The sequence below is a fragment of the Dendrobates tinctorius genome, unplaced genomic scaffold (assembly GCF_039654945.1).
Source record: "Dendrobates tinctorius isolate UK_male_01 unplaced genomic scaffold, ASM3965494v1 ptg000046l, whole genome shotgun sequence".
NCBI lineage: Eukaryota > Metazoa > Chordata > Amphibia > Anura > Dendrobatidae > Dendrobates > Dendrobates tinctorius.
Window position 1 is genome coordinate 19,458,574 of NW_027361714.1, and position 13,551 is coordinate 19,472,124.

The 13,551-nt window shown below is 36.9% G+C and overlaps 1 protein-coding gene across 1 annotated transcript in view; it reads right to left on the reverse strand.

Annotated features, from left to right (window-relative positions):
• TRDN (triadin) overlaps positions 1-13,551 on the reverse strand; it is a 477,806-nt gene that overhangs the window by 374,433 nt on the left and 89,822 nt on the right. The window contains exon 3 of the mRNA XM_073576110.1: positions 4,626-4,757. Within this exon, the coding sequence (XP_073432211.1) occupies positions 4,626-4,757 (132 nt within the window). The remainder of the gene's footprint in view (positions 1-4,625; positions 4,758-13,551) is intronic.

Genomic DNA, 13,551 nt, shown 5'->3' on the forward strand with positions numbered 1-13,551 from the left:
CTGTGCAGCTAGTCCTTTGTAGAGAAATGTTTATTTAGGATTATTTATAATCAGGAGATAGATCTCATATGCATTTCAGCAGCTGAACCAACACAATCAATCATACAGTCTAAACAATGATGAGCGCACAAACATTTCACAAAAATAGTTTCCTTTTAATTAGAGATATGCTAATACTGGTAAGCTGAAGGATACAGCACAGTCATTTTATTATGGTTGCTGCCGTCCAAAGAAATCGACTTGTCATGAATATGTATACAGTTAAAAACTTTTGTGTTTGTTATCAGAATTAAAAATGAATTTAACACAAAACTTTATAAAATCCCTCTCTAATGTGTTTTGCTTAAAAAGAAGATTTACCAACAGTGATCAGCATGTGAGATACTATAATGCACCCAATGATGTACTTTCAGGTACAGACTTCCTTCTATCCACATTTAATGATGAGGGATATGATAAATTCCTTATGAATTTTTGTTCTCAAGTTTGGCAGCTGCATTATTTTGGGGCAGGATATTCACACAAATCACACAAATTAATGTAAGTATTGCATCCATTTAATTGGAGGATGACAATACCTTATTTTCAAATGTAGGAAATCATTTGAGAACTTCTAGACATGCTCTAGCTTTAGGTGTATGAGAGCTGAGTTTGTTCTTATCTACAATCTATCTACCTGTGCTTTTCTGTGGGATGACTTGTTAAATTTACGGCATTAACATGACTATTATTATGTCTCATAAAATAATCAACTAAATTACAAGTTCTTTTCTGTTACTTTAATTATATGTTTGTTCAATTTACAATAATTCATAGTTATAATAATCAACTTGTTGGGGATCAGAAGATCCGGTGAGGTCCAGAAGGGTGGAGGTGAGTAGTGAAGGAGCCGAAGAGGTGAGTAGTGAAGGGGCCGAAAAGGTGAGTAGTGAAGGGGCCAAAGAGGTGAGAAGTGAAGGGGCCGAAGAAGTGAGTGGTGAGGATTTTTTTAATTTTTTTTAACCTTTAATGGATCATTATGGACCAGTGGCAGACATTTTGCTGAATATGCTCGAAAGTGAATTACAAAAAAATCTGCATTTTGGTGATTGAGAACTTTTGTCAAATTCAAGAATTTAATTCCACTCTAATTGATTTTGTCATCTCTAGTCACTTGCCATAAATATATTTTTTTCAAGAGTATATGTCCTACTGCTTTTTTTTGTACCTTACCATTACTGTAATAGATCTCTCTTTACTTGTATATAAATCTAGTTTTGTTGGCCAAGAGGGCAAAATCCTTAACTATTCACTTTGGTTGCATTCTTGAGGATCACATTCACACCCCATATGCTAAGAAAACAAACTTTAGATATAAAGAAGAGAAGGACCATATCTCAGAAATAGGCAAATGAACAAGAATACATAACAATGCCAAATTCTAGATAGCAGCGGCACTCAGACCAGGTAAAAAATAAATATTAATGGCAAGTGACAGATCCTCTTTAGTGGCAATGCTTAAAATATTATTGACCTTTCCTTTCTGGTCTGATGTTATAGCACCTTGTTAGAATCATGGCTACCTTGGTGTGGCTACGTTGTGGTGACCATACCAACCACTAACTCTTTAGACATGCATGATTGCTAGAATTGATATCACTATAGTCAACATCCATGGTCATATTGGTTTTAGGAGGCAATGCAACTAATTTGAAGTTTATTGCACTTTTCTGGGTTGGCTTTTATCCTAAGTCATGTAACAAGGCTCGTTAAAGGGTCGACATTGACTTTTAGGATTGCTACTTCCAATAGGTGGCACTAGAGTTCTAGTTCTCTTCCTCTCTGAAGAGACAATTTGCATATTGCACTTTTAGGAGTCTTGAAGAACACCATATTTATTTAGAATTTGTATTTTGCCGTTTTGTCAACATGACAATTTTTTTATAGATGTTACATATTCAGCACAATTTACATTAACAAATTCAGCTCTGCTACATCCTTACATGTAAAAAATGCAATGCTTATAGTGAAAGACAATACAATCACATATAAGATAAAGTAGAGCATGCTCTGAATTATTTTCAAACAGAGATACAGTATATTCCTTATAACCCCAGAATGAAACAACTGAAGTTGAACATGTTTTAGGATGTTTACGTATGTCCATTAAGACATATGTATCAATTACTTTGGTGCTTGAACATTTCTAAGCTCTTCAAATTTTTTCTAAAACTACATCAGATTTTCACAAACGTCCTAAAAGAAGATGAAAAGAACCAAATTAGGCAAATGAGCCTAATATGTTATACAGTACTTTGTAATTTTTTTAATTAAGGAAAATAAACCACAGATGTCTGTCATTGGTAAAAGTATGTGAACCTTCAGGATTAGCACATAATTTGAAGGTGAAATAATAGTCTGGGGTTTTAATCAAGGTAACAACAATCATGTGTGAGTGTCTCACCTTTTTAATTTAATGAACATGGATCTATCATAGTCTGATCTTCACAACACGCTTGTGGAAGCGTTTCATGGGATGAAAAAAGGAGATTTCTAAGGACCTTAGAAGAAGAGTTGTCGATCTTCATCAGGCTGGCAAAGGATATAAAACCATTTCTAAAGAATTTGGACTCAATCAATTCAAAGCCAGTCAGAATGTGCACAAAGAGAGGAGATTGAAGACTATTGTACCATCTCCAGCAGTGGCCAACCCAAAAAAATCACTCCAAAAGCCAGGCATATAATATTCTGAAAGGTTGCAAAGGAACCCAAGGCAATCTCTGAGTAACTACAGTAACTCATATTAGCTTATTGTTTATGTTCATGAGTCCACTATCAGGACTGTAAAGAGAAAACCATATCAAAATGAACATTGCTGCCCATCTGTAGTTTGCAAAAGACCCCTAGACAAGCCAAAAGACTATTGGAACAATGTGTTGTAGTCATATGATACCAAAGTAGAGCTTTTTATGTAAATGAAAAGCGTTATATTTAGAGAAAGGAGAACTCTGAATTACAGCATAAAAATCTCATACCATTTGTAAAAAAACGTGGTGGTGGTATCAAGGCTTGGGTCTGTTTTAGGCTAGAACGACTTGCCATCTTTGATAGAACAATTCATTCTCAATTTTGTTAGCAAATCTAAAAATAAAATGCCAGAACATCTGTATAGGAGTTAAATCTCATGAGTGTCGCAAGACACCGACCCAAAGCACACAACTCCTTGTACAAAAATAAACAAGAATAAACAAGAATAAAATGAACAATTCGGAATGACCAAGTGAAAGTCTTGACCTTAATTCTACAGAAATATTGTGGAATAGAGCAGTTTATGGGAGAAAACCCTTCAACATAATAGAGTATAGGTTGTCTTATAGGGAGGAATGGGCTAAAATTTCCAATTCGATATGCAAAACCAATCAACAATTACCATAAATGTTTACCTGCAGTTATTTTTGCACAATGGGGTCACATCTAATACTGAAATCACAGGTCATTTTGCTGTCGCCACTCACAAATATGATATTGGAACAATTTAATAGAAAGGTGACAAAATCTAATTTGATTGACTCTTTTATTTGATTTGGCTCTCTTTATCTACTTTTAGGACTTGATTGAAAACGTAATGTTGTTTTAGATCAAATTTATAAAGAAAAATAGAAAATTCTTAAGAGTTTGCACACTTTCAAGCACCACTGGATGCAAACAAAAGCAGAGCGGCCTAATTGATTATTATCGGGTTTTTTTAGAGTCTGTTTTTAGAATGGAAAAATAGCCCTGCATGCTGAGCTTTTTCTTTCATTCTACAGGCAGGCACTAGTGATGAGCGAGTGTACTCGTTGCTCAGTTTGATCGAGTATTTTGGCGTGCTCGGAGATTTAGTTTTCGTCGTCTCAGCTGCATGATTTGCGACTTGCAGACAGGCTGAATTCTTGTAGGAATTCCTAACAAACAGGCTTTCCACACATGTATTCAAGCTGTCTAGCAGTCGCAAATCATGCAGCTGAGATGACGAAAACTAAATCTCCAAGCATGCCAAAATACTCGCAGGACACCCGAGCATGCTTGGGAAAACCCAAGCAAAGAGTATACTCTCTCATCACTAGCAGGCACCAAAGAAAGCCCATAATTATCAGACAGAATAAATTATCCACCTAAGGTTACCATGTATTTTGGATATCTTGCATGTCTCTTTCTTCTAAAAACAGACAAAATAAATTAAACAGTTGAATCAGTTATGAAAAAAGAAGCAGAGGTGCTCCATTGTTTGCTTGGTGTCTATTTTTAAGAACAAAAGAAAAAGTTCAGAATTTTTCTATCCATTGTAAAACAAACAACATATCAACCCAAGATAATTAATGGACCCCTTTGCTTCTGTTAGAATAAGTGATCCATTGTTTTGGTTATTCAGTTTGTCTGTTTTTAGCATGAAGCTGGTGTAAAGGATATCCGAACAGACATGTGAACAGTGCCTTAGTTGATACTTGATATCTTTACTTATAATATTACAAGGCATGCTGGACTTTATGTAAATGACACGCAGACTTATTTCAGAAGAATGACGGCACATGCTGAAAGAAATTTAGCAGATTTGTGAAGAAGTCTACATGTGAATCAGCAGTTGTTGTACAGCGTGGCTTAGATACCTTTGCTCTCATCATCGAATGATATCAAGTGAGACACAGTAGAGATGATAGCATTCATCCAATCGTAAGTGTCATCCACAGCTTCATGTATGATTCTCACTGGGTCGTTCCTCAGCTTGCTTATTGGTCCTCCTAAACACGCCAAAATAAACAAGAATGAAAAATAATTGGATTTTGCTACCAAAGTCATTAAATTTATGAATTAATTGCAGCAAATTTAGAATGACTATGTTCAACAGCTGTTACGAAAAATTGCTAAATATTGTAATGAAGAACAGTGTCATAAAGATTTATACATCCATTCGATTTTTTAAGGGTAACATTTTAGAATTTGTAAATGTATAAAGACAACACATTAGTTTTATATGTAGTCCTGTGTAAAAGCACAGATATCACAGTATTAATTAATGTTTCCGAAAATTCAATATATTAAAAAATGGTAAATTATATACTAATGTTTTCTACAAATGGATAGGTGATGGGTATAATATTCTGTTGTCTGCAATATAGGCTAATTTGTGTGACTAACCATATCCTAGATAGTGGACAGTTTGGGCAGTTGTGTGCCTAAACTGAATCTGTCCACAGGTGTTTTTCTATCTTCTCTGATAGCAGCATAAAGTAGTGAAAAAGACCCTGATTCCAAAGATGCATCACTTAGTTTCCTAGTGTAGTAGTTGTGACACATGGCATAGTTCAGAAAGCTAACCTTGCTCACACTACAGCTTTCTACATACATTGTCAATTGACAGTGAGCTGCTTATCAAAGGCGGGGGTGTGGTCAGAACAGGAAGCACAAGGGAGCTAGTATGTGCAATGATAACCTCCTGGTGATAAAACATTATATGAGACCAGTAGCACACAGCTTAATAAGTGACACATCACTGAAATCTGTGTCTTAGGCCTTATTGAATGCTGCCCTCAAATTCCATCTGCTGACAGATTCCCTTTAAAGATATGCCATCAGGCTGTGACTTCCACATGTGGATAAGTAGCAGCCCAAATGCAGCCGCCAGAGTTTTTAGAGAAAGTTTTAAGTGGCTCTTCAATTTTGCTCTTAATACCATAGTTTTACCTGCTACAGACTGTGGCCTATAATAAACATGCTGAAAGTAGAAATTTCTGTCTATCCTTACAGACTTTCTCAAGCAGGATATGTTAGCTCTTTCACTTTTCTTGTGTACAATAGTCAAAATAGTACATCAGTCATTTATTAAGAATGTCAGTAGTCTGTTTACCACCATTTCTAACTGCAGTGTTGTATTTAAACATGCCAAAAATAAAAATCACTACATTCCAATAACAAACATCTAATATCTAGTGCAAGCAAGGCAATGCAAACACGGAAGATGCACAATCACATTACATGAACAACTCCCATAGTTCTTATAGTACGCGCAGACAAAAAATATTTTTAAATTTTTATTTCAGATGTTTTGGAATATCCATTGCAAACTATTTTATGAAAACCCATTTCTAAATCCATAAATATTAGTATGAAATTGGTCCCTAACTACGTAACTATAACAGCTTCTTCTGGAAAGATTTTGTTCAAGATTTTGGAGTGTGTTTTTGGGAATTTTTGATATTTATCCAGGAGAGCATTTGTGAGGTCAGAAACCAGAGATGGATGAGAGGGCTTGGCATGCAATCTTTGCTGTAGTTCATCCCAAAGGTGATCATTTGAGTTGAGGTCACGACTCTATGCAGCCAGTCATGTTCTCCCACAACAACCTCACCTAACCATGCTTTTATGATCTATCTTTGTGCACTGGGGAACATGTTGGAACAGGGAAGGGACTTCTTCAAACTGTTCCCACAATATTGTAGGCATTCAATGGACCAAAATGTTTTGCTACATTGAAGAATTAATATTTCCCTGCACTGGAACAAACAGAAATAGGCCAACTCTTGAAAAATAGTCACATACCAGCAGTTTGGCCATAGAAACCCATGTCATGAAGCTCTTGGGCTCAATTTTTGTGCTGATGGTAAAGCCAAAGGATTTTTGAACTACGCAGTTGCTGAGTCAGTAGAATGTTGCTGACTATTATATACCATGTGCCTCATCATTCAGTTACACCACTCTGTATGCTTTCGTCATCTGTATCTTCATAGCTGAGTTGCTCTGGTTAGTGATGAGCGAATATACTCATTGCTCGGGTTTTTCCGAGCGTGCTAGGGTGTCCTCCAAGTATTTTGGTGTGCTCGGAGTTTAGTTTTCGCAGTCTAATCTGCATGATTTGTGACTTGTAGACAGGCTGAATACATGTGGGGATTCCTAACAAACAGGCATTCCACACATGCATTCAAGCTGTCCTAGCAGTCGCAAATCATCCAGATGAAACAATGAAAACTAAATCTCCGAGCATGCCAAAATACTCAGAGGAGACCTGATCATGCTCGGAAAAACACGAGCAGCGAGTATACTCGCTCATCACTAGCTCTGGTTCCTAAATGCTTCCAATTTTCAATAATGTCACTTATGGTTCACTATAGAAAATTTTGGAGGGAAAACAATTCACAATCTGACTTGTTGCAGCAGTGGTATCCTATTACAGTACAACGGAAAGCTTGCAAACATATATTATTTTCTGGTTAGCCAATAAAAGTATCACTCCGAGAATACTTTTGTCATCATTGGGCAGAAAAGTATTCACATCCATTTTTCTCGGTAACACGGTACCACAATATAATTTCTTATTGTACATCACAGTACAATGCTCAAATTCTATGAGATCTTTAGAGCGATGTCTTCTACCGCAAATTTTAGTAAAGGTAGAATGCATGGCTAGGGTCTCTATTTTATACACCTGTGGCAATGGGACTGAATGAAAAATCTGAAATCAATGATTAAGTGGTGTATTCCAATACATTTGCCCAGTTTCTGACCAGATAATATTCTATAAGTATTCTGTGTCTTTAAATTGCTCTTCATACTAAAGAAGCCATTTTATAAGAGCATGAAATATTTTAGTTTTGATATGTGTTGGAGTGTTCTTTTGTTAATACAAAATCTAATCCAACTATATGTTTATACTAGAATAATCAGGTGCGTATTGCTATTTAGCTACATAATCTAATTAATGGATATATTTTTCCAAAACGTTAGTATGGTAAGATTTATACATACATTTTTTTTATGCGTGACTACTAGAAGTTTGTTTTTGTGCCATTTTACACAAGAGGAAAAAAAGGTTACTAACATACAGCAAACTTAACACGTGGGACTCATACAATAGTTTAAACATGTAGTTTGGATTTTTAAGTAATTTCTGCAGGTTTTTTTTCTTTTCATTTCTTACTTGTGAAAAACTACATAATCAAAATCGTCATGTAAAATTTACTACAATGCTTAAAAGTATTTTATAATTTAGCTGCTCAGGAGAGCACCAGTCCTCTGCCTCCCAGCTCTATGCTTGCCAGGGAGCTTTGTGCTCCTGATTGAAAATTTAGGCAAGTGCCAACGTTTCTGCTGGCCCAAAATATGTGCTTTCCAATTCTGCAAGTAGAAGCAGCTTAGCCTCTGCAGCATCTAAGGAGTGCACTAGCATTCAAGCTGGCCAGATCTAGGCAGCTTCAGAGCAGCATTTACAAGCTCTTTAGCAATAGTTTGTTGGTGATACCTGCGGTTTATACAACCTTGGTAGGAACCAGAAAGCAATACATTTTTTAATCCTTTCCATTCTCTAGAACAGAAAGGATTTTTTATAGTAAGTAACTTGTAAAGTTGCTTGTTTTTGAAAGCACTTTGTCATTTTCTCCAGTTAAGATGATGAAATATCTACTTTAAAATGTGAACTTGGTCATTAATCATATAGCAGCTGTACAATAATAGCATTTAATAACTGAAATCCTATCATCTAATCATTTACAATTTATGCTAGTGTCTTATTTGTATCAATTTAATGAGTAATTGGAGGGAGTTGAAGCTCCGAGTTGCCAAGCAACAGCCTCAAAATCTTAATGATTTAGAGATGATCTGCAAAGAGGAGTGGACCAAAATTCCTCCTGACATGTGCACAAACCTCATTATCAACTACAAAAGACATCTGACTGCTGTGCTTGCCAACAAGGGTTTTGCCACCAAGTATTAAGTCTTGTTTGACAGAGGGATCAAATACTTATTTCTCACTGCAAAATGCAAATAAATTTATAGAATTTATACAATATGATTTTCTGGATTTTATTTTTGATATTCTATCTCTCAATGTTAAAATTAACCTATCCTTAAAATTATAGACTGTTCATGGCTTTGTCAGTGGGCAAACTTACAAAATCAGCAAGGGATCAAATAATTATTTCCTTCACTGTAGCTATGCAACAAGTTCCCCGAATGTGGCAAAGACAAGATGTAGGAGTTCTTATTTCATTCTAAAAAAAAGGCCCTATTTCATTTTATACTAGAAGTTTCATGCATGGCACAAAATCATCCATAAGTAACAAATACAAAGCAGTGAGTATTCCATATAGCGGCGTGCTCATGAATAATGCTTGAAACTGAATTTCTTAACGCCATATGTTATCATCATCCGTTATGATATTTTATTGAAGTGCATTCTTGACGTAAAGCCATTCTCAAAAAAACGTGCAAAAAGATTCTGAATGGTCCTTGCCTAGAAGGCTTTCAGCTTCCTTCAAAGCATAGCCTGCAGCAGGCTGGTGAGATCCTATTAGGACAAATAGCATGCATGAGAGGTAGGAACAGAACAGTTGCAGTTACTGGATATTCTACGATATGTGCAGATGACAGCATGAGAAGTGCTAGTTAATGGCACACACCTCTAGACATGAAACATTTCAGCTCTTGTAACTGAAGCTAAGTGACTATTCTATTGTGAAGTTGCATTACTGAGTAATCCGCAGTGTTTAGTATATGTTAGTATCACAGCAACAAAAGGCACTAGTGCTAAGAAAGGTGTGCTGCCTCCTGATGGACTTGCTAATGTTGCTTTCTGACAGCAGAATAATGGTAACCTTTCAGCAACTAATGATTTCATTTATCAACGCCGACCCAATTAGAGGGTGAAGGACCAATAAAAAAAATCAAACTTTGTTCATGTCCTAGCGAAAGAGTTTGAAAAATTATCTACATCACTAAATATAATGATAGACTATGATGTGGTACAACATAAAAATTAAATATACCCAATAGAAATACACTTTTAACTATAAACCGAAAAAAAAACAAAAAACAATTCTTTTATAAATTAAATCTAGCGCTATTGGCAAGTTATCACACTTAAAATGGTTTCTCTGGAATACACAAAAATAAAAAACTAAACAAAATATCATTATAAATAAATTGCTAAGCAGATTGTATTAGCAAACCTCATTAGTTCTGTCTCAATGTGATCACTATAGAACTAAAATTGCCGATGTCTTGTTACTCTGACAGAAACCTGTCCTAGAATGTTAATAACAGGTGCCTGTTATCATGTGCAGTAGGAAGTTCCTCCCCTTCCCTTTATATGTAGGAAGATGGATTTCCAGTTTGTATCAGGATCTAATACTAGAGATGTCAGTGGTGTTGAGGTAAGAAGAGGCTGCTCACACTGTTGTCCACCTAGTATTCCTGCTCTAAATACTAGAGAGATAAGTGGTGCTGTGGTAAGAAGAGGCTGCTCACACTGTTGTCCACCTAGTATTCCTGCTCTAATACTAGACATATCAGTGTTGCTATGGTAAGAAGAGGCTGCTCACGCTGTTGTCCACCTAATATTCCTGCTCTAATACTAGAGATGTCAGTGGTGCTGAGGTAAGAAGAGGCTGCTCACACTGTTGTCCACCTAGTATTCCTGCTCTAATACTAGACATATCAGTGTTGCTATGGTAAGAAGAGGCTGCTCACGCTGTTGTCCACCTAATATTCCTGCTCTAATACTAGAGATGTCAGTGGTGCTGAGGTAAGAAGAGGCTGCTCACACTGTTGTCCACCTAGTATTCCTGCTCTAATACTAGACATATCAGTGATGCTATGGTAAGAAGGGCTTCTGACACTGCTTTCCACCTAGCACTCATGATCTAATACTAGAGATATAAGTGGTGCTGAGGTAAGAAGAGGCTTGTTCTCATTACTTTCCACCTTGTATTCCTGCTCTAATACTAGATTTACCAGTGGTGCTGAGGTAAGAAGAGGCTGTTCACACAGCTTTTCAAAATGTCTTTTTGATCTAATACTGAAGCTACCAGGAGTGCTGAGGTAAGAAGAAACTCCCCCAACTGCTGTCAATATTGTATTTTTAACCTAATAATAGAGACACCATTGGTGCTGAGGTAAGAAGTAACTGCTCACATTCCTGTCTATGTTGTATTTCTGACTTAATACTTGATATACCAAGGAAGCTGAAGTAGGAAGAGTCCACTTTACCTGCTTTCCATGCTGTCTTTTTTATCTAATACTTAAGATACCAGGAGTGCTGAGTTAAAAAGAGACTACTACAAATGCTTTACATCTTGTATTTCTAACCTAATGCTGGAGATAGATGGGTTGCTGAGGTAATAATAGGCTGCTCACACTGCTGTCCTCCCTGTCTTTGTGATCTAAAACTGGAGATACCAGGGGCGCTGAGGTAAGAAGAAGCTGCTCATACTACTGTCTACCCTATTATTGTGATCTAGTACTGGATATACAAAGTGTGTTAAGAGGCTGCTCACACTGCCGTCCATCCTGTTTTTCTAATCCAATACCTCTGATATCAGAAGTGCTGAGTTAATAAAAGACAGCTTACACTGCTGTCCACCTTTTCTTTCTCATGTAATTATACAGATACCTTGAGTCCTGAGGTAAGAAGAGACAGCTTGAACTACTGTCCACCTTGTTTTTCAAATCAAATATTTAAGATATTAGGGATGCTGATGTAAGAAAAGACCGCTCATTCTGCTGTTAACACTGTTTTTTCTGATCTAATACTGGAGATACCATAAATACCAAAGCAAGAAGAGGTTGTTTATACTGCTGTCCACCAATTTTTATTAGTAATACAGTTGTGGCCAAAAGTATTGACACCCCTGCAATTCTGTCAGATAATACTCAGTTTCTCACTGAAAATGATTGCAAACACAAATTCTTTGGTATTATTATCTTCATTTAATTTGTCTTAAATGAAAAAACACAAAAGAGAATGAAGCAAAAAGCAAAACATTGATCATTACACACAAAACTCCAAAAATGGGCCAGACAAAAGTATTGGCACCCTCAGCTTAATACTTGGTTGCACAACTTTTAGCCAAAATAACTGCGACCAACCACTTCCGGTAACCATCAATGAGTTTCTTACAATGCTCTGCTGGAATTTTAGACCATTCTTCTTTGGCAAACTGCTCCAGGTCCCTGATATTTGCAGGGTGCCTTCTCCAAACTGCCATTTTTAGATCTCTCCACAGGTGTTCTATGGGATTGAGGTCTAGACTCATTGCTGGCCACCTTAGAAGTCTCCAGTGCTTTCTCTCAAACCATATTCTAGTGCTTTTTGAAGTGTGTTTTGGGTCATTGTCCTGCTGGAAGACCCATGACCTCTGAGGGAGACCCAGCTTTCTCACACTGGGCCCTACATTATGCTGCAAAATTTGTTGGTAGTCTTCTGACTTCATAATGCCATGCACACGGTCAAGCAGTCCAGTGCCAGAGGCAGCAAAGCAACCCCAAAGCATCAGGGAACCTCCGCCATGTTTGACTATAGGGACCGTGTTCTTTTCTTTGAATGCCTCTTTTTTTCTCCTGTAAACTCTAATTTGATGCCTTTGCCCAAAAAGCTCTACTTTTGTCTCATCTGACCAGAGCACATTCTTCCAAAACGTTTTAGGCTTTTTCAGGTAAGTTTTGGCAAACTCCAGCCTGGCTTTTTTATGTCTCGGGGAAAGAAGTGGGGTCTTTCTGGGTCTCCTACCATACAGTACATTTTCATTCAGACGCCGATGGATAGTACAGGTTGACACTGTTGTACCCTCGACTGCAGGGCAGCTTGAACTTGTTCGGTTGTTAGTCGAGGTTCTTTATCTAACATCCGCACAATCTTGCGTTGAAATCTCTTGTCAATATTTCTTTTCCGTCCACATCTAGGGAGGTTAGCCACAGTGCCATGGGCTTTAAACTTCTTGATGACACTGCGCACGGTAGACGCAGGAACATTCTGGTCTTTGGAGATGGACTTGTAGCCTTGAAATTGCTCATGCTTCCTCACAATTTGGTTTCTCAAGTCCTCAGATAGTTCTTTGGTCTTCTTTCTTTTCTCCATGCTCAATGTGGTACACACAAGGACACAGGACAGAGGTTGAGTCAACTTTAATCCATGTCAACTGGCTGCAAGTGTGATTTAGTTATTGCCAACACCTGTTAGGTGCCACAGGTAAGTTACAGGTGCTGTTAATTACACAAATTAGAGAAGCATCACCTGATTTTTCGAACAGTGCCAATACTTTTGTCCACCCTCTTCTTTATGTTTGGTGTGGAATTATATCCAATTTGGCTTTAGGACAATTCTTTTTGTGTTTTTTCATTTAAGACAAATTAAATGAAGATAATAATACCAAAGAATTTGTGTTTGCAATCATTTTCAGAAAAAAACTGAGTATTATCTGACAGAATTGCAGGGGTGTCAATACTTTTGGCCACAACTGTTTTATTTATTATTATAGCGCTATTTATTCCATGGCGCTTTACATGTGAAAAGGGTATTCGTGACAAAAAAACAAGCACAATCATCTTGAACAAAACAAGTCACCCAACTGGTACAGGAGAGGGGACCCTGCCCACGAGGGCTCACAAGCCAGCATATGGACTAGCTTGTTTCCATAACAAAGCTTTCTAGTTTTACATGTTGACAGGCACCTGGCATATTCTTATTTTAAGACAGGAGTCAGAGTACCAATATAGAGGTTATTTTGATTTTCTGGTTATTCTAGATGAAATGAGAATGATTTTCTA